This window comes from Salvelinus sp. IW2-2015, linkage group LG14 (genome assembly GCF_002910315.2).
Source record: "Salvelinus sp. IW2-2015 linkage group LG14, ASM291031v2, whole genome shotgun sequence".
NCBI lineage: Eukaryota > Metazoa > Chordata > Actinopteri > Salmoniformes > Salmonidae > Salvelinus > Salvelinus sp. IW2-2015.
Genome location: NC_036854.1, coordinates 10,516,019 through 10,535,974, shown reverse-complemented (window position 1 = coordinate 10,535,974; position 19,956 = coordinate 10,516,019). Strand labels below are relative to the sequence as shown.

Genomic DNA, 19,956 nt, shown 5'->3' with positions numbered 1-19,956 from the left:
ACCTATGGCGAGAGCTGAAAACAGCAGTTGGTGGAGGGCGCCTCTTAAGCACTGAAAAATTAAAGCAGTTTGCTGCTTATGAGTGGTCCAAATTGCCAGTAGAAAGGTGCAGCAGGCTCATTGATGGCTACAAGAACCGTTTGTCTGCAATTATCTTGGCCAAACGCTGTGCAACCAAGTACTAGTTCCGTTGGAGCCAATTATTTTTGTTCATGCCATTGTTCTTTATTTTGTAAATTCAAATCGTATACTTAAGTTTACAAAAATAAAATTGGTTCTGCAATCTTAAAAATCTAATAATATTGTGTGGTGACCAAACTTATTTTAGAAGAAATAGGGAATTATTTAAGAAAAGTGCAAGGGTGCCAATATTTTTGGCCGCAACTGTATATAGCTAATGCAGTTGTATCCCTGACACGCATAAAATACACAGTAATAACACTAATGACATATTCTCCATGGTAATATTCCATAATACAATAGGGCATTTTCTCAGTGAAGTAAATGTTAAAACACCCGTGTTGTATAGACTTAGCTGACATCATAGCTAAAAGGATTTTCGGTTGTCAAAACATTGTTGGTTGTGTAAACAGAACTCAATTTCCCCCCTTTTTTTTTAGTTTGGCTATTTTCCACAGGGCCTCTGTGGAATTCAAATGGGCCTCTGTGGAAACCACTTTTGTATCTGTTAAATGAACACAAGCTTTATTGAGATGACTGACAGAAGCTTCTTAAACATTGCCAACTTCTTTATCGTGTTCCTACAACAGGACATGTTAGGGATGGAATCATGGAACACAAGAAACAAGAAATAACTCTAGCTTTTGTATACAATGAACTAGAGGCTTGTCCGCTTTACTCCTTATTTGGAAAAGTTGAACTACCACATTCTGAATGACAGTGCTTACCTCATAAGAAGGGAGCATTCACAGAACATGTAAATAAGTGCATCAGCAATGTGCAGGTGGAAGCACATTTTCACAGTACATCAAATAGCTGTTCAGATCCACATAAAATGTTCACATGTTGTGACCTCGCTGAGTAAACACAGCAGTGGCTATTGACCTAACCCCATCAGCTCAATAGATAAAGGTCAAAGCACACATTCATCCTAATGAAGTGAGCCAGTGGTGTAGGCTACTGTTAAAAAGGGTCATGGTTTTAAATGGATAATGGATAAAAATGGATACAAATAAATGGATAATTCTTTGCCTTTACTGTATGTTGGTCCCCAAAGGACAACACTCTTGCACTGACTGCCACCTGTAACTGCCGGGAAGCAGTATGAGCCATAGCTATGGCATGCAGGAAAGTACCGTCATGGTTGATCATTATATCACATGTCTGTGTAATTTGGATGGAGGACAATAGTGTTTATGAGTCCATGGTGATTCCGAGAACAGTATTACCTTGGTATAAGTGTTTGTTTACCCCTCAGCTAAAGTGGCTCTGCTGTGAGCTGAACTGAACCATTGGCTGTCTGACTGTGCGAACTAGACGACAAGCCTGTACACCGTGTCTTCTCACACCAGGGACCCAGTGTGTGTTCCATTCAGTTGCTCGAGTGTTTGTCCTTTTGAGAGTCTGTATCCATGACATCCCAAATCCTACCATGTAAATCTCTGGAGACGAAAGCCTGGATGTTTCACCCACAGTCTCTCCTCATTTCAGTTTGTCCCAAAATGAAGTACTGAACTTCAGCACCATATCACTGGAGGCTGTCATAAAGGAAACAGTCAAACTGTTGTGATGTACAGTAGAGGTCATCTGGAAGGAACAACTCTCCCCAAACGATGTGGTGTCACATGAGACAAAAGATTGAATATATAGTCAAGAGTGTGTCCTTTGATAGAGAATTATATTTTGGAGAAGTATCTATAGAGTATATACTGGGTTCAAAGGTTATAAGTCACTCAACATTACAGGATAGGCCTACACACACCACATTCAGCATTGTTTTCCCTGCCAAAGGATTCCACCACAAGATCCCACATGCACTCTGGTCTGACCTGAAGGCTGGCTGGCAGCTGTCACTCTCTGCTCCTATTGGTTGTCTACTAAGTTGTTTATCCATGTTCATGTGTACGCTGGCTGCCCATGTGGGCCAGAAAGCATTAGGTCAGGAGAAATTGGATCACCAACCACACTACTTTCCAGGGAATCCAGTCTTTACTGGAAAGGAACAGAAAAAAATCCATGTTATCTTCAGAAAAATAGAGTGGTACAGAAGCACTGGTTGACCAAAGCACTCTGTCAGGTTTTATCTGCAGTTTGGGGTATGTGGTGTCACATTTCCCAGCAGCAGTTGGCAGTAGGGCAAGGGAGTAGTTATGACCTGTAGATGTTGGCAGGGAGAGACTATTGCGTGACCTCACAAAGGTATCTTGGTGCTGTATTTCGTTATTGCCAGGTGATCACTTTGTATATTAGTATCCTTCACGTTAAATGGAATTACGTTGAGACATAAAGTGCTGTTGTTAAAAACAAGTTCCGTTTAGTTTGTTTCTTTAACAAGAGGCCAATCAGGAAGTGTAAGGCAAATCTTGGCAACTGGCACTGTAGTGACCAGGCAGCTCCTTGTGTTTGGATGGGATCAATTCACATTCTGTTCTTACACTTTCCCCTTGGGCCATGGCACTCACTACTCACTCTCTGAAATATGCTAGTGTGAACAGAAACTAAACTACCAGATGCCGAGGATTCCTTCTACCGAAGGCACTGGTGCTACTGACAAGTTACTCTCCCTTCCAGTCAGAGCTGGGGTTTGTCTCTTTCCTGCATATTGCACTCATTTCTAAAAATAAAGTAGTATTTCTTATTTTTGGGCAAGGCTTCCAACCAGCTGATTAACCATTGTAAAAGTACCCTGCATGCTTTCCTATGGCTGGGTTTATTTATAGAATCAGGCACGACATGCTCAATTTAAACACCAACACAGTGTCTTATTCCTTCGATTGTTTTTGCATAACAACACTGAACCCAATTTGGGCACTTAAGCCTCTTTTAACTGGTTTGGTTTCATGGGCCAACAAACCTGATCTGAAAATAACAATACATGTCTGAGTGGTTAAATTGCTTCCTGGAAGCAGCTAGCAACACTGGATGCTGTGTGAATTGAATATTAGTCCCATAGATTTTTCTTGACTGATTGTAGGACATCATAATGCACTGGTAGTTCCCTCTTCAATTCCGCTTCAATTTGACCGCAGGGAAACATAATGGCATGTGAACGGAGCACACTCTGCAGATAGAGGTCTCCGAGAACTCTGCTGTTTTTGGAATTTTGGCACAGGACATTCACATTTCTCTGGGCTTAAGTCACCACTGGCCCCTTCGAGCACGGTCATTATCAGACACAAGGTACTATTGCATCTTTGGGGAAAAGAAAACTGCAGTGGAGACTAGGGACCGTCATTCTTCCACTATGGGGTTGTTCCGTCCTGCGTCCTCCTCAGTGAGGCTGAGCTCCAGGGAAATCCATTACACTGGCGCGCTAGTAAACTCTCCTCTTTCCTCCTGAGTGATAAGGGGAAAGTACACATCATGGATGGCTAGACAGTGATGTCTTCACTCAACACTGTCATAGTTTGATAATGAATAGATGGATTATCACTGAGCAGAATGTGCTGAGAAATGAATGATTAAGCTTCAGTCATTCAATCATCCATCCACCATGGCGCGACGCCAAATGCTCAAATTCTCAACAAAGGCCTGAGAATTTTCTTACTACAATCTGAAATAATTACATTCTCAAGTGTTCTCATCTTGTGTATGTCTCGCTGGCATTTATTCACTGTGGGTGGTCAAAAGATATGCTTGAAGTAGAGTTACAGGAATTTTTGGGGGGATACGCTTGAAATCTTCAAAATATAAATTAAATATGGGAATGTAACGTTACTCTTACAGTTTTTCTTGCAACCGGAACCAGGATTCGTTGGACCAGGCAATGTTTTTCCACTCCTCAATTGTCCAGTGTTGGTGATCACGTGTCCACTGGAGCCGCTTCTTCTTGTTTTTAGCTGGTAGGAGTAGAAACCAGTGTGGTCGACAAGGACCGACGAGTTGCGGGTTCCGAGATGCCATTCTGCACACCACTGTTGTATTGTGCCGTTTGTTTGTGGCCCGCCTGTTCGCTTGCATGATTCTTGCCATTCTCCTTTAACCTCTCTCATCAGCGAGCTGTTTTCGCCCACAGGACTGCTGCTGACTGGATGTTTTTTGTAAACCCTAAAGACTGTTGTGCGTGAAAAAGCCCAGGAGGCCAGGCGTTTCTGAGATACAGGAACCGGCACCCCTGGCACCGTCGATCATACCACGCTCAAAGTCACTTAGGTCACTCGTTTTGCCCATTCTAACGTTCAATCAAACAGTAACTGAATACCTCAATGCCTGTCTGCCTGCTTTATGTAGCAAGCCACAGCCACGTGACTCACTGTCTGTAGGAGTTAACCATTTTTGTGAACAGGGTGGTGTACCTAATAAACTGGTCAATGAGAGTATATACAGTTGAAGTCGGAAGTTTACATACACTTAGGTTGGAGTCATTAAAACTCGTTTTTAGTTTTGGCAAGTCGGTTAGGACATCTACTTTGTGGATGACACAAGTCATTTTTCCAACAATTGTTTACAGACAGATTATTTGACTTATAATTCAATGTATCACATTTCCAGTGGGTCAGAAGTTTACATACACTAAGTTGACTGTACCTTTAAACAGCTTGGAAAATTCCAGAAAATGATGTCATGGCTTTAGAAGCTACTGATAGGCTAAAATCAAAATAAATCAGCCAAGACCTCAGAAAAAAATTGTAGACATCCACAAGTCTGGTTCAACCTTGGGAGCAAATTCCAAACGCTTGAAGGTACCACGTTCATCTGTACAAACAATAGTACGCAAGTATAAACACCATGGGACCACGCAGCCGTCATACCGCTCAGGAAGGAGACGCGTTCTGTCTCCTAGAGATGAACGTACTTTGGTGCGAGAAGTGCAAATCAATCACGGAACAACAGCAAAGGACCTTGTGAAGATGCTGGAGGAAACAGGTACAAAAGTATCTATATACACAGTAAAACGAGTCCTATATCGACATAACCTGAAAGGCCGCTCAGCAAGGAAGAAACCACTGCTCCCAAACCGCCATTAAAAAGCCAGACTACGGTTTGCAACTGCACATGGGGACAAAGATCGTACTTTTTGGAGAAATGTCCTCTGGTCCGATGAAACAAAAATAGAACTGTTTGGCCATATATGACCATGTTATGTTTGGAGGAAAAAAGGGGGAGGCTTGCAAGCCGAAGAAAACCATCCAACCGTGAAGCACGGGGCGGCAGCATCATGTTGTGGGGGTGCTTTGTTGCAGGAGGGACTGGTGCACTTCACAAAATAGATGGAATCATGAGAAATGAAAATGATCTGATATATTGAAGCAACATCTCAAAACATCAGTCAGGAAGTTCAAGCTTGGTCGCAAATGGTCTTCCAAATGGACATTGACCCCAAGCATACTTCCAAAGTTGTGGCAAAATGGCTTAAGGACAACAAAAGTCAAGGTATTGGAGTGGCCATCACAAAGCCCTGACGCTCAATCCTATAGAAAATTTGTTGGCAGAACTGAAAAAGCGTGTGCGAGCAGGAGGCCTAGAAACCCAAACTCAGTTACACCAGCTGTGTTCAGGAGGAATGAGCCAAAATTCCAGGCAAATTATTGTGGGAAGCTGTGGAATGGCAACCTGCAACAATTATAAAGGCAATGCTAGCCAAATACTAATTGAGTGAATGTAAATTTCTGACCCACTGGGAATGTGAATGAAAGAAATAAAAGCTGAAATAAATAATTCTCTCTACTATTATTCTGAATTTCACATTCTTAAAATAAAGTGGTGATCCTAACTGACCTAAAACAGGGCATTTTTACCAGGATTGAATGTCAGGAATTGTGAAAAAACTGAGTTTAAATGTATTTGGCTAAGGTGTATGTAAACTTCCGACTTGAGCTGTTTATGTGTTTTTCCTGAGGCTGTTTGAAGAGGAAATGGTACACATTGTCTGGCTTGTTTAAAAATAAAAAAAAAAGGAAAGTCTGTGAATGGAAGCATTTCATGAGAAATCAAGACTTTTTTATTTTTTTTATTTTTTTTTCACCTTTATTTAACCAGGTAGGCTAGTTGAGAACAAAGTTCTCATTTGCAACTGCGACCTGGCCAAGATAAAGCATAGCAGTGTGAACAGACAACACAGAGTTACACATGGAGTAAACAATAAACAAGTCAATAACATGGTTAGAAAAAAAGAGAATCTATATACAATGTGTGCAAAAGGCATGAGTAGGCAATAAATCGAATAATTACAATTTAGCAGATTAACACTGGAGTGAAAACATCAGATGATCATGTGCAAGAAGAAGATACTGGTGTGAAAGAGCAGAAAAGTAAATAAATAAAAGCAGTATGGGGGGTGAGGTAGGTAAATTGGGTGGTAGTTTACAGATGGACTATGTACAGCTGCAGCGATCGGTTAGCTGCTCGATAGCAGATTTTTAAAGTTGTTGAGGGAGATAAAAGTCTCCAACTTCAGAGATTTTTGCAATTCGTTCCAGTCGCAGGCAGCAGAGAACTGGAAGGAAAGCGCCAAATGAGGTTTTTGCTTTAGGGATGATCAGTGAGATACACCTGCGGAGCGCGTTGTGCGGTGGGTGTAGCCATCGTAACCAGTGAACTGAGATAAGGCGCACTTTACCTAGCATAGCCTTGTAGATGACCTGGAGCCAGTGGTCTGACGACGAACATGTAGCGAGGGCCAGCCGACTAGGGCATACAGGTCGCAGTGTGGGTCGTATAAGGTGCTTTAGTAACAAAACGAATGGCACTGTGATAAACTGCATCCAGTTTGCTGAGTAGATATTGGAAGCTATTTTGTAGATGACATCGCCGAAGTCGAGGATCGGTAGGATAGTCAGTTTTACTAGGGTAAGTTGGCGTGTGAGGAGGAGGTTGTTGCGGAATAGAAAGCCGATTCTTGCTTTGATTTTGGATTGGAGATGTTTGATATGAGTCTGGAAGGAGAGTTTGCAGTCTAGCCAGACACCTAGGTACTTATAGATGTCCACATATTCTAGGTCGGAACCGTCCAGGGTGGTGATGCTAGTCGGGCGTGCGGGTGCAGGCAGCGAACGTTGAAAAGCATGCATTTGGTTTACTAGCGTTTAAGAGCAGTTGGAGCCACGGAAGGAGTGTTGTATGGCATTGAAGCTCGTTTGGAGGTTAGATAGTACAGTGTCCAAGGAAGGGCCGGAAGTATATAGAATGTGGTCGTCTGCGTAGAGGTGGATCAGGGAATCGCCCGCAGCAAGAGCAACATCATTGATGTATACAGAGAAAAGAGTCGGCCCGAGAATTGAACCCTGTGGTACCCCATAGAGACTGCCAGAGGACCGGACAACATCCCTCCGATTTGACACACTGAACTCTGTCTGCAAAGTAGTTGGTGAACCAGGCAAGGCAATCATTAGAAAAACCGAGGCTACTGAGTCTGCCGATAAGAATATGGTGATTGACAGAGTCGAAAGCCTTGGCCAGGTCGATGAAGACGGCTGCACAGTAATGTCTTTTATCGATGGCGGTTATGATATCGTTTAGTACCTTGAGCGTGGCTGAGGTGCACCCATGACCGGCTCGGAAACCGGATTGCACAGCGGAGAAGGTACGGTGGGATTCGAAATGGTCAGTGATCTGTTTGTTGACTTGGCTTTCGAAGACCTTAGATAGGCAGGGCAGGATGGATATAGGTCTGTAACAGTTTGGGTCCAGGGTGTCTCCCCCTTTGAAGAGGGGGATGACCGCGGCAGCTTTCCAATCCTTGGGATCTCAGATGATACGAAGGAGAGGTTGAACAGGCTGGTGATAGGGGGTGCGACAATGGCGGCGGACAGTTTCAGAAATAGGGGTCCAGATTGTCAAGCCCAGCTGATTTGTATGGGTCCAGGTTTTCCAGCTCTTTCAGAACATCTGCTATCTGGATTTGGGTAAAGAGAAGCTGGGGAGGCTTGGGCGAGTACAGCGGAGGGGGCGGGGCTGTTTGCCAAGTTGGAGTCGCCAGGAGGAAGGCATGGCCAGCCATTGAGAAATGCTTGTTGAAGTCTTCGATTATCACGGATTTTCGGTGGTGACCGTGTTACCTAGCCTCAGTGCAGTGGGCAGCTGGGAGGAGGTGCTCTTGTTCTCCATGGACTTTACAGTATCCCAGAACTTTTTGGAGTTAGAGCTACAGATGCAAATTTCTGCTTGAAAAAGCTGGCCTTTGCTTTCCTGACTGACTGCGTGTATTGGTTCCTGACTTCCCTGAACAGTTGCATATCGCGGGGGCTCTTCGATGCTATTGCAGTTCGCCACAGGATGTTTTTGTGCTGGTCGAGGGCAGTCAGGTCTGAGTGAACCAAGGGCTATATCTGTTCTTGGTTCTGCATTTTTTGAACGGAGCATGCTTGTCTAATATGGTGAGGAAGTAACATTTAAAGAATGACCAGGCATCCTCAACTGACGGGATGAGGTCAATATCCTTCCAGGTACCCGGGCCAGGTCGATTAGAAAGGCCTGCTCGCAGAAGTGTTTTAGGAGCGTTTGACAGTGATGAGGGGTGGTCGTTTGACCGCGGACCCGTGGCGGATACAGGCAATGAGGCAGTGATCACTGAGATCTTGATTGAAGACAGCAGAGTGTATTTGGAGGCAGGTTGGTCAGGATAATGTCTATTAGGGTGCCCATGTTTACGGATTTAGGGTTGTACCTGGGGGTTCCTTGATGATTTGTGTGAGATTGAGGGCATCAAGCTTGGATTGTAGGACTGCCGGGTGTTAAGCATATCCCAGTTTAGGTCACCTAACAGAACAAACTCTGAAGCTAGATGGGGAGCGATCAATTCACAGATGGTGTCCAGGGCACAGCTGGGAGCTGAGGGGGGTCGGTAGCAGGCGCAACAGTGAGAGACTTATTTCTGGAGAGATTAATTTTTAAAATTAGAAGTTCGAACTGTTTGGCATAGACCTGGAAAGTATGACAGAACTTTGCAGGCTATCTCTGCAGGAGATTGCAACTCCTCCCCCTTTGGCAGTTCTATCTTGACGGAAAGTGTTATAGTTGGGTATGGAAATCTCAGAATTTTTGGTGGCCTTCCTAAGCCAGGATTCGGACACGGCAAGGACATCAGGGTTGGCAGAGTGTGCTAAAGCGGTGAGTAAGGCAAACTTAGGGAGGAGGCTTCTGATGTTGACATGCATGAGGCCAAGGCTTTTTCGATCACAGAAGTCAAAAAATGAGGGTGACTGGGGACATGCAGGGCCTGGGTTTACCTCCACATCACCCGAGGAACAGAGGAGTAGTAGGATGAGGGTGCGGCTAAAGGCTATCAAAACTGGTCGCCTAGAGCGTTGGGACAAAGAATAAAAGGAGCAGATTTATGGGCGTGGTAGAATAGATTCGGGCATAATGTGCAGACAGGGGTATGGTGGGTCGTGGGTACAGCGGAGGCAAGCCCAGGCACTGGGTGATGATAAGAGAGGTTGTATCTCTGGACATGCTGGTCTCAATGGGTGAGGTCACCGCATGTGTGGGGGTGGGACAAAGGAGGTATCTGAGGTACGGAGAGTGGAACTACGGGTCCATTGCAAACCAAAACAATGATAACTAGCCTGAACAACAGTATGCAAGGCATATTGATATTTGAGGGAGACATACAATAAGGCATAAAGTGATTGCAGGTCTTGATTGGGAGAGCTAGCTAAAACAACAGGTGAGATAACAGCAGCTAGTCAGTTAACACAGCAGCAGCAGGTAAAAATGGCGACGGCTAGGCAGAGAGGGTCGGATTAACTACACACAGATCCTGAGTTAAAGCGCAGAGCCGACAGATAAAACACAAATAAACGGAATGGAGTACCGTGAATTAATGGACAGTCAAGCAAGCATCAGCTATGTAGCCAAGTGATCATAGTGTCCAGGGGCAGCCGTAGATGGAGCAGTGAGGCCTCCACTAAGCTAGCCCGCGGCGTAAGATTGTTCGATAGACCTGTTCAGATAGCAGCCGATATGCTCAAGACAGCTAACGATTAGCGGGCCGCAGTTAGCATATGGGCGTTCAGGTTACGTCGCGATGGAGGGGCCAGTTGAATAACTCCCTCGGGCAGATAACGTCGGTATCCCAGTCTGAAGGCCCGGTGGGGCTCCGCATCGGCAGTAAAACGGGTCCGGATAGGTGATTGTAGCCCAGGAGTGGCTGATGGAACTCTTCAGCTGGCTAGCTCCGGGATAAGTGTGTTTGCTCCGGAATTGATGTTAGCCAATAGTCACTCGGATAGCAGCTAGTTAGCTGCAAGATCCAGGTGTAAATGTCCAGAGCTTGCCGTAAAAATCCGGGGATATGGAGAGAAAATAGGTCTGGTATGCTCTGGTCTGAGTCGCGTTTACAAAACTGCAATAGTTTCCGAGCTAAAGGATAGCTGATAAGCGCTAGCTGTGGTTAGCTGAACTACTCACGTTAGCTTGTGAGCTGGCTAACTTCTGGCTAGATGAATAACTCCCTCGGGCAGATAACATCGGTATCCCAGTCGTGAAGGCCCGGTGGGGCTCCGCATCGGCAGTAAAACGGGTCCCGATAGGTGATTGTAGCCCAGGAGTGGCTGATGGAACTCTTCAGCTGGCTAGCTCCGGGAATTGGTGTTTGCTCCGGAATTGATGTTAGCCAATAGTCACTCGGATAGCAGCTAGTTAGCTGCAAGATCCAGGTGTAAATGTCCAGAGCTTGCGGTAAAAATCCGGGATATGGAGAGAAAATAGGTCTGGTATGCTCTGGTCTGAGTCGCGTTGTACAAAACTGGCAATAGTTTTCCGAGCTAAAGGATAGCTGATAAGCGCTAGCTGTGGTTAGCTGAACTACTCACGTTAGCTTGTGAGCTGGCTAACTTCTGCTAGATGAATAACTCCCTCGGGCAGATAACGTCGGTATCCCAGTCGTGAAGCCCGGTGGGGCTCGCCATCGGCAGTAAAACGGGTCCGGATAGGTGATTGTAGCCCAGGAGTGGCTGATGGAACTCTTCAGCTGGCTAGCTCCGGATAATTGGTGTTTGCTCCGGAATTGATTTAGCCAATAGTCACTCGGATAGCAGCTTAGTTTGCAAGATCCAGGTGTAAATGTCCAGAGCTTGCGGTAAAAATCCGGGATATGGAGAGAAAATAGGTCTGGTATGCTCTGGTCTGAGGCGCGTTGTACAAAACTGGCAATAGTTTTCCGAGCCCTAAAGGATAGCTGATAAGCGCTAGCTGTGGTTAGCTGAACTACTCACGTTAGCTTGTGAGCTGGCTAACTTCTGGCTAGCTTCTGTTGTAGATTTCGGATACGAGGTGAATAATACCTTTGAGGAGAAAAAAAAACAGATCCGCACCACATTTGGTGAGGTAGGTTGCAGGAGAGTGTTTTGAAGTTGAGTTTTTAAGAAGAAAAAATATATATATAAAAAGAAATGCGAAGAAAAATATATAAAAAATATATACACGGGACAGGACGAGGACAAAGGACATCTGACTGCTACGCCATCTTGGATTCGATATGTATTCATGCAAGTGTTTGCATAGCTCCATGGATTTATAATACATTATTATTTGTCTCCCAGACACCTGCTAGGTGGGCACACTCTTTGGCATGGAGTAAAAGAGGGAATCTAATCCCTCTGTCCTTTTTCTGATTGACCAGTAACACTCCTACAGAGGTAAAATGGTGATTCCACCAGTAGGAGGTATAAACTGGATTAGAAAGCAATCAGAACATATATTAGCCTACTTCTATCTTGTTTAGGTTTTTCCCCACCTCATTTTGGTCCAAAGGAGAGTTGTATAGGCACAGCCTGGTCAAGCCAGAGGTGACTGACCACTCCCACTGTGTGTTTACGAACAACAGGCAAGGAGTTAAAATGGGTCTACATAATTGACAAAGCAGCAACAATGTTTTTTGTGATTTTTTGGGGGGTTCGCTGAGTGATTTAGTGTTGTTCATCAGAATAAGTATCAGTAAATGTTCTTAGTGAAAAGAAGAGCATCAGTCTCAGATATATTCAACGCTGTATTACCGGGAGTCACGACTGCAGCAGTAGCTGTCAAGTTCAAGGAATAGTTGAGGACACAGAGTATGAATAAGAGCTGCAGTCTGTCCTCACTCATTGTGTGTCTGTGCGTTGTTCTGAGAAGGGAAATGAAACATTTCTTTTTCTTTTTTTTCTGTCAGTAAATGGATAGACGTCAGAGAATAGTACTCAGTAAAAGGCAAGGGCACCAAGAACTCACACAATGTTCCTCCACTATTCCCAGAGCCCCATTTCCTCCTTCTGTTTTGTTGTTCACTGTTCTGTTCTTTGGAAAAGATCAACACTGGGGAAGATGTGTGAAATGGGCAGTGCCAACAAAGGGGGTGGCAGATTATGACCGCTCATGTGTCACAGTTGAGACACTCAGGTGTTCTACTTCTAACCTTGTTTTGAAGATTCAAATACAACAGAAAAACAAGGACTTACGTACATGGCCTACATCACTTTTGTGTGCAGAGTTGTTTATCACCAACTATTCATGTTTCGAGAGTTGGCTGTTGATAATTGGCTAGTTTATCACCACTAACACTTATAACCCATCGATGCTGCATCTATTCCCTAAACTCAAATCCATATTTTCTATCAAGTCTCTCTTATACCAGCACTCTTTAAACCGTACTTTTAAAACAAAGTGCCAGTACAACTGTGCATAATGCAGTCAAGTGTACAGTACTGTATCATGCCTCACCAGACACCTCAGTGTTGTCAGCTGAGAGCTGAGGAGCTCTTAAGTCAAGGAGGCCACTCATGTCTCCTCTTACTCTCTAGTACAAGACTCTCATTCTCTGTGTCTACCACATTTTCCATATGTTCACATTTTTCCGAAATCATCATTCATATAAGCCCTGCCCTATGTAAGCTAATATTTTCCCCTGGCTCATACCTAATCCTTTACAAGGCAGAGGGTTCCAAGGATAGCGCTGTATGTACCCTACCCATTTCCTCATAGAAGTGTCTGTGACGTTCTAACTTCTACACAGATGGATGGCTCCACCACTGGTATCAAACATTTGCAGTTCTCTGGTCTTTTCACATGAACACATCTCTCATATGTAATATTGATGGGGGCCCCTCTGCTAGCGGATAAATGAGTCCCGTAATATATTATTCAACAGCAAGCCTGTACTATCTGGAATGAGGAGATGCTGGCATTTGACCTCATCCAGTATTCTTCCTCACACTGTACATAATGTAGGCCTAACAGAGGTGGCCTATCATAAAAAACAATGGAGAAAATGCATCCCTTAACATTTTAACATGGAAATAGCTGTTATATCATTCAGCCTACAGTAGCAGCTAATGTGTGGTGTTCAATGTAGGTCTACATTCCATTAGACTTTTGAAAAGAAAAACATGCAGGGCTTGACATTAGCCTGTTTATCCACTTGTCCTTCAGACAAGAAACCACTTTACAAAATAAAAAGCATTATTATTCCCATACCGTTATTACAGAGAATCAGACAAATTATGCTACCGTCTGCCTTTAACACTGCCCCTTTTGACAAAAAAAAAGCTCTTTACCTGACTAGCTTTTTTGAAAGATGTCAAGAAATGCACACATTTTGTGCTCTTGTAGGAAGCAATCACTCCCCTATTGCTGACTTCAAATGATCTATAACTGGGCTAGTAACTCGCTAACTAGCAAAGGATATGAACAAAATATACACACGTGGCTACATGCAGCTTTTGCTTTGATCTCAAAACAAGCGCATCTACTCATGACCACAGCACTCCAATTCAAAGTAAATGGCACAGATCCATATTTGGCAATGGTCTATTTGCATTTAGGCCTACTGCAGCTCTGATTGGTTATGCCGCACGGTCTGTATAGAGTACAGGCTGAGTCGTGGACAGTAGAATCCTACTCAGATGCGTTCTGCCTACAACAAAATGTCTTGCATAGTTTGTTTTGTTTTGATATGTTGCACTGAAAGTGGCTAATATTATGTTGATTTGATCACAATTGCCACAGTAAAGGGAAACCTTGATAGTGTTAACTAACAGGGAAAATCTCGTGCTTCTCTCTGTGGGCTCTGATTTTTCTTTTGTGCCTGTGATGTAGTCCTGGGGGAGCTGCGTGGCAGTCTCAGGGCAGTTTACAGGGAACTGTTGTCTCAGTGATGACTAATTAAGGGGATGTCGTGAGAATAAGTGCTCACTTAAAAGGTCAACCTCTGTGAAGGCACATATCATTGTTTATATATATATATATATATATAAATGACCCCATTTTCGTGATATATAATTGGTAGTTACAATCTTGTCCTATCGCTGCAACTCCCGGACGGACTCGGGAGAAGCAAAGGTCGAGAGCCATGCACCTTCCGAAACACGACCCTGCCAAGCCGCACTGCTTCTTGACACACTGCTCGCTTAACCCGGAAGCCAGCCGCACCAATGTGTCAGAGGAAACACCGTACAACTGGCGACCGTGTCAGTGTGCGTGCGCCCGGCCCGTCACAGGAGTCGCTAGAGCGCGGTGGGACAAGGACATCCCGGCCGGRCAAACCCTCCCCTAACCCGGACGACTAACCCCCAATTGTGCGCCGCCTTATGGGTCTCCCGGTCGCGGCCGGCTGCGACACAGCCCGGGATCGAAACCCGGATATGTAGTGGCACCACTAGCACTGCGATGCAGGGCTTTACACCGCTGCGCCACATGGGAGGCGAGGGTGCATATCTAGGTTTCCATCAACATCAATTAGCTCCACCTGTTGGGAGACAATACAGTGCCCATCGCCTGCATCACTTTAGGCCTACACACGTACATCACTTCTTCTTGGGTTGTAATGAAAGTGTGTCACCTGAACAGAGCCTTTAAGACCCAGTAAGAAGAAACGACTTCCTGGTGGCATTTACATGTCCTTGCTGAGTGGGAGGGACTGCGCTCTTGCCTGGGGGGACTGGCCCTATGAAAATGAAAATGTTGCTAAAACAAGCCAGGCTGTCTCCACTGGGACCTTGTTTTTGCATAACAACACAGTAGCACACACACACTAGAATGTATATTAAAATAGATTGCTTGTTTGCTTTGATTATCCCTGTGGTGTTGGCTGTCTATGTGGATGTTTGGTTCTCAATGAGTGAGAATAGCGTTGGGTTTGAAGTGGACTGGAACCCAGGTATTACAGTGAAAGGGAGCTCCATCGGAAGGGATGAAAAGCTCTATACTAAGCTATATGTAATGTGTATGTTGACATGGAAGGGGAAACTTGGAAGCACATGAAAAGGTGGGGTGGGTCTGTTAAATATTATCTCTCTGGAGAGCTCTGTCATTACAAAACACTGCATCACAGTTCTAGCCCAGTTTTGTTTGTGCAGTTATCAGTCAGTGGGAGCTACCAGAGGGACTTCTGGAAGAACCCCACCCCAGGCTTACTACCAGACAATGTTATTTTGGCCTTTTCTTTTGGAAGTTTTAGTGATGTCTCACAGTCTGGTCTAAAAAGGACCATTTGGGCAAATTAAATATTCTACTTCAGTCCAAAACAATTGTACAGGCCATTATTGTCCCATCAATCTGATTTCATATGAAACCTAAACAAACTGTTGTAAATGTGACGAAACTAGTAACGAAACTATGTTGTAGGCTTAACATATGTTATACTACAGGCAGTTGTTCAGTGTTAAAGGCCCAGTGCAGTCAAATGTGATTTTCCTCTGTTTTTATATATATTTCCAAACTATGAGGTTGGAATTATACTGTGAAATTGTGAAAATGATGATAATGCCCTTTTAGTGTAAGAGCTGTTTGGAAAGACCGCCTGAAATTTCAGCCTGCTTTGGTGGGATGGAGTTTTTTCGCCTGCCTGGTGACATCAAATAAGAAAGAGTTTCAAACCTCTCTGCCAATAACAGCTAGTTTTCAGTTTTCCCCTCCCCACTCTGACCACTCCTAGACAGTCCTAGCAAAATTCTTGCTTGAGAAATTGCTCTTTGCTAAGAAGCAATTTTTGTTTGACCATTTAATTGAAAACAATCARAGTAAGGTACTTAATTGTTACCCAGAAATGATTTGATATGGAGATAAAAACGACTACATTGGGCCTTTAAGACTACTAACAGGCCTACTCTGTCCCTCCCAGACATAGCTGTAGTGGAGATGACGGACGCTTTCCGCCAGCCCTCCCTGTTCTACCACCTAGGTGTGAGGGAGAGCTTCAGCATGGCCAACAACATCATCCTGTACTGTGACACCAACTCCGACTCGCTACAGTCCCTACAGGTAAGCTGTATGGGCATGTGCGCACACACACACACACACACACACACACACACACACACACACACAGGCCTGACGTAAACATATCTGCAGCCTGTCATTTTCTCATCGCTTCAAATTAATCATTAATGTTCCCACAATGGATTTAATGTAACAAGGCTCATCGGGTTAATGACAAAGGTATAAGTAAAGGAGATGCTCCTTCACTAACATTGGACTCTTTTAAATGTATATGCCAGTTATTTCGAGGGAGTCATGTTTGAAAGGTGAGAGGTTGATTTTAGAACCTTTGAACTGCCAAACCGTTTTGTTGTTTTATCTTGCTCATTTTGCACTAATTTTCTTTTTTATTCTCCGTATACTTTTTAAGCCATTAAGTGCACAAGATCACAGTCTATATTTAGAATATGAGTGTGTGGGGAACATGTAATAGCTATCATTGCTGTTGTGTTTGAACTTCCGGCGCCGAAAAGAGATGGCTGCCTCGCTTCATGTTCCTTGGAAAATATGCAGTATTTTGTTTTTTTACGTGTTATTTCTTACATCGGTACCCCYGGTAATCTTAGGTTTCATTACATACAGTCGGGAGGAACTACTGAATATACGATTAACGTCAACTCATCATCGTTCCTACCAGGAATATGACTTTCCCGAAACGGATCCAGTGTTTTGCCTTCCACGAGAGGAGATGTCTCAGGTTCGGAGACGGGCACATCGCGCTCACCACTCCTAGCATACTCTACCCAATGTCCAGTCTCTTGACAATAAGGTTGATGAAATCCGAGCACGGGTAGCATTCCAGAGAGACATCAGGGATTGCAACGTGCTCTGCTTCACGGAAACATGGCTAACTCAAAGGGACGCTAACGAGTCGGTGCAGCCAGCTGGTTTCTTCATGCATCGCGCCGACAGAACAAACATCTTCCGGTAAGAAGAGGGGCGGGGGTATGCCTTATGATTAACGAGAATGTGTGTGATCATCATAACAACACACAAGAACTCAAGTCGTTCTGTTCACCTGATCTAGAACTCCTCACAATCAAATGTCGACCGCATTATCTACCAAGGGAATTCTCGTCAATCATAATCACAGCCGTCTATACATTCCCCCCAAGCAGACACATCGATGGCCCTGAACGAACTTTATCGATCTTTTTGTAAACGTGGAAACCACACCACCTGAGGCTGCATTCATCGTAGCTGGGGATTTAACAAGGCTAATCTAAAAACAAACTCCCTAAATCTACAGCATCATCGATTGTGCTACCAGGGCTGGAAAACACTAGACCATTGTTATACTAATTTCCGCGACGCTTATAAGGCCTCCCGCGCCCCCTTTCGGAAAAGCTGACCACGACTCCATTTTGTTGTTCCAGCCTACAAACAAAAACTCAAACAAACAGCTCCCGGCTCAGGTCTGTTCAGGCTGGTCCGACCGACCAATCTGAATCCACGCTTCAAGACTGCTTCGAATGGCGGATTGGAATATGTTCCGCATCGCGTCCAACAACAATATTGACGAATATGCTGATTCGGTGAGCGAGTTCATTAGGATTGCATTGACGATGTCGTACCCACAGCAACGATAAACATTCCAAACCAGAAACCGTGGATTGACGGCAGCATTCGCGGAAACTGAAAGGCGCGAACCACTGCTTTTAACCAGGGCAAGGTGACCGGAAGCATGACCGATAACAAACAGTGTAGTTCTCTCCGCAAGGCAATCAAACAGGCTAAGTCTCAGTACAGAGACAAATCGAGTCGAAATTCAACAGCTCAGACACAAGAGGTATGTGGCAGGGTCTAACGTCAATCACGGATTACAAAAAGAAAACAGCCCCGTCGAGGACCAGGATGTCTTGCTCCCAGACAGGCTAAACAACTTTTTGTCCCGCTTTGAGGACAACAGTGCCACTGACACGGCCCCTACTCAAACCTGCGGGCTCTCCTTCTACTGAGCGAGGTGAGTAAAACATTTAAACGTGTTAACCTCGCAAGGCTGCAGGCCCAGACGGCATTCCAGCCGCGTCCTCAGAGCATGCGCAGACCAGCTGGCTGTGTGTTTACGGACATATTCATCAATCCTTATCCCAGTCTGCTGTTCCCACATGCTTCAAGAGGGCCACCATTGTTCCTGTTCCCAAGAAAGCTAGGTAACTGAGCTAAACGACTACCGCCGTAGCACTCACTCCGTCATCATGAAGTGCTTTGAGAGACTAGTCAAGGACCATTACCTCCACCCTACGGACACCCTAGACCCACTCCAATTTGCTTACGACCAATAGTCACAGACGACGCAATCTCGCAAACCTCACACTGCACACTGCCTAACCCATCTGGACAAGAGGAATACCCATGTGAGAATGCTGTTCATCGATTACAGCTCAGCATTTAACACCATAGTACCCCTCCAAAACTCGTCATCAAGCTCGAGACCCTGGGTCTCGACCCGAGCCCTGTCAACTGGGTCCTGGACTCCTGACGGGCCCCCAGGTGGTGAGGGTAGGTAACAACATCTCCACCCGCTGATCCTCAACACTGGGGCCCCACAAGGGTGGCGTTCTGAGCCCTCTCCTGTACTCCCTGTTCACCCACGACTGCGTGCCATGCACGCTCCAACTCAATCATCAAGTTTGCGGATGACACTACAGTGGTAGGCTTGATCACCAACAACGACGAGACGGCCTACAGGGAGGAGGTGAGGGCCTCGGAGTGTGGTGTCAGGAAAATAACCTCATACTCAACGTCAACAAAACAAAGGAGATGATTGTGGCTTCAGGAAACAGCAGAGGGAGCACCCCCCTATCCACATCGACGGGTCAGTAGTGAGAAGGTGGAAAGTTTTAAGTTCCTCGGTGTACACATCACGGACAAACTGAATTGGTCCACCCACACAGACAGCGTTGTGAAGAAGGCGCAGCAGCGCCTCTTCAACCTCAGGAGGCTGAAGAAATTCGGCTTGTCACCAAAAGCACTCACAAACTTCTACAGATGCACAATCGAGAGCATCCTGTCGGGCTGTATCACCGCCTGGTACGGCAACTGCTCCGCCCACAACCGTAAGGCTCTCCAGAGGGTAGTGAGGTCTGCAGAACGCATCACCAGGGGCAAAACTACCTGCCCTCCAGGACACCTACACCACCCGATGTCACAGGAAAGGCCATAAAGATCATCAAGGACACAACCACCCAAGCCACTGCTGTTCACCCCGCTATCATCCAGAAGGCGAGGTCAGTACAGGTGCATCAAAGCAGGGACCGAGAGACTGAAAAACAGCTTCTATCTCAAGGCCATCAGACTGTTAAACAGCCACCACTAACATTTAGCGGCCGCTGCCAACATACTGACTCAACTCCAGCCACTTTAAAAATGGAATGATGGAAATTATGTAAAATGTACCACTAGCCACTTTAAGCAATGCCACTTAATACTATGTTTACATACCCTACATTACCATCTCATATGTATATATACTGTACTCTATATCATCTACTGCATCTTGCCATCTTTATGCAATACATGTACCACTAGCCACTTAAACTATGCCACTTTATGTTTACATACCCTACAGTACTCATTCATACGTCATATACCGTAACTCTA

General features: G+C 45.0%; 1 protein-coding gene across 2 annotated transcripts in view; it reads left to right on the top strand.

Annotated features, from left to right (window-relative positions):
• Positions 1–19,956, top strand: part of LOC111973164 (mitogen-activated protein kinase kinase kinase 5-like) — a 72,314-nt gene that overhangs the window by 5,607 nt on the left and 46,751 nt on the right. Inside the window, exon 2 of one of the 2 annotated variants that reach the window (XM_024000420.2) lies at positions 16,217–16,356. In XM_024000420.2, coding sequence (XP_023856188.1) covers positions 16,217–16,356 — 140 coding nt within the window. Of the gene's footprint in view, positions 1–16,216; positions 16,357–19,956 lie in introns of those variants that run through there. The other variant, XM_024000421.2, reaches the window with a different exon arrangement.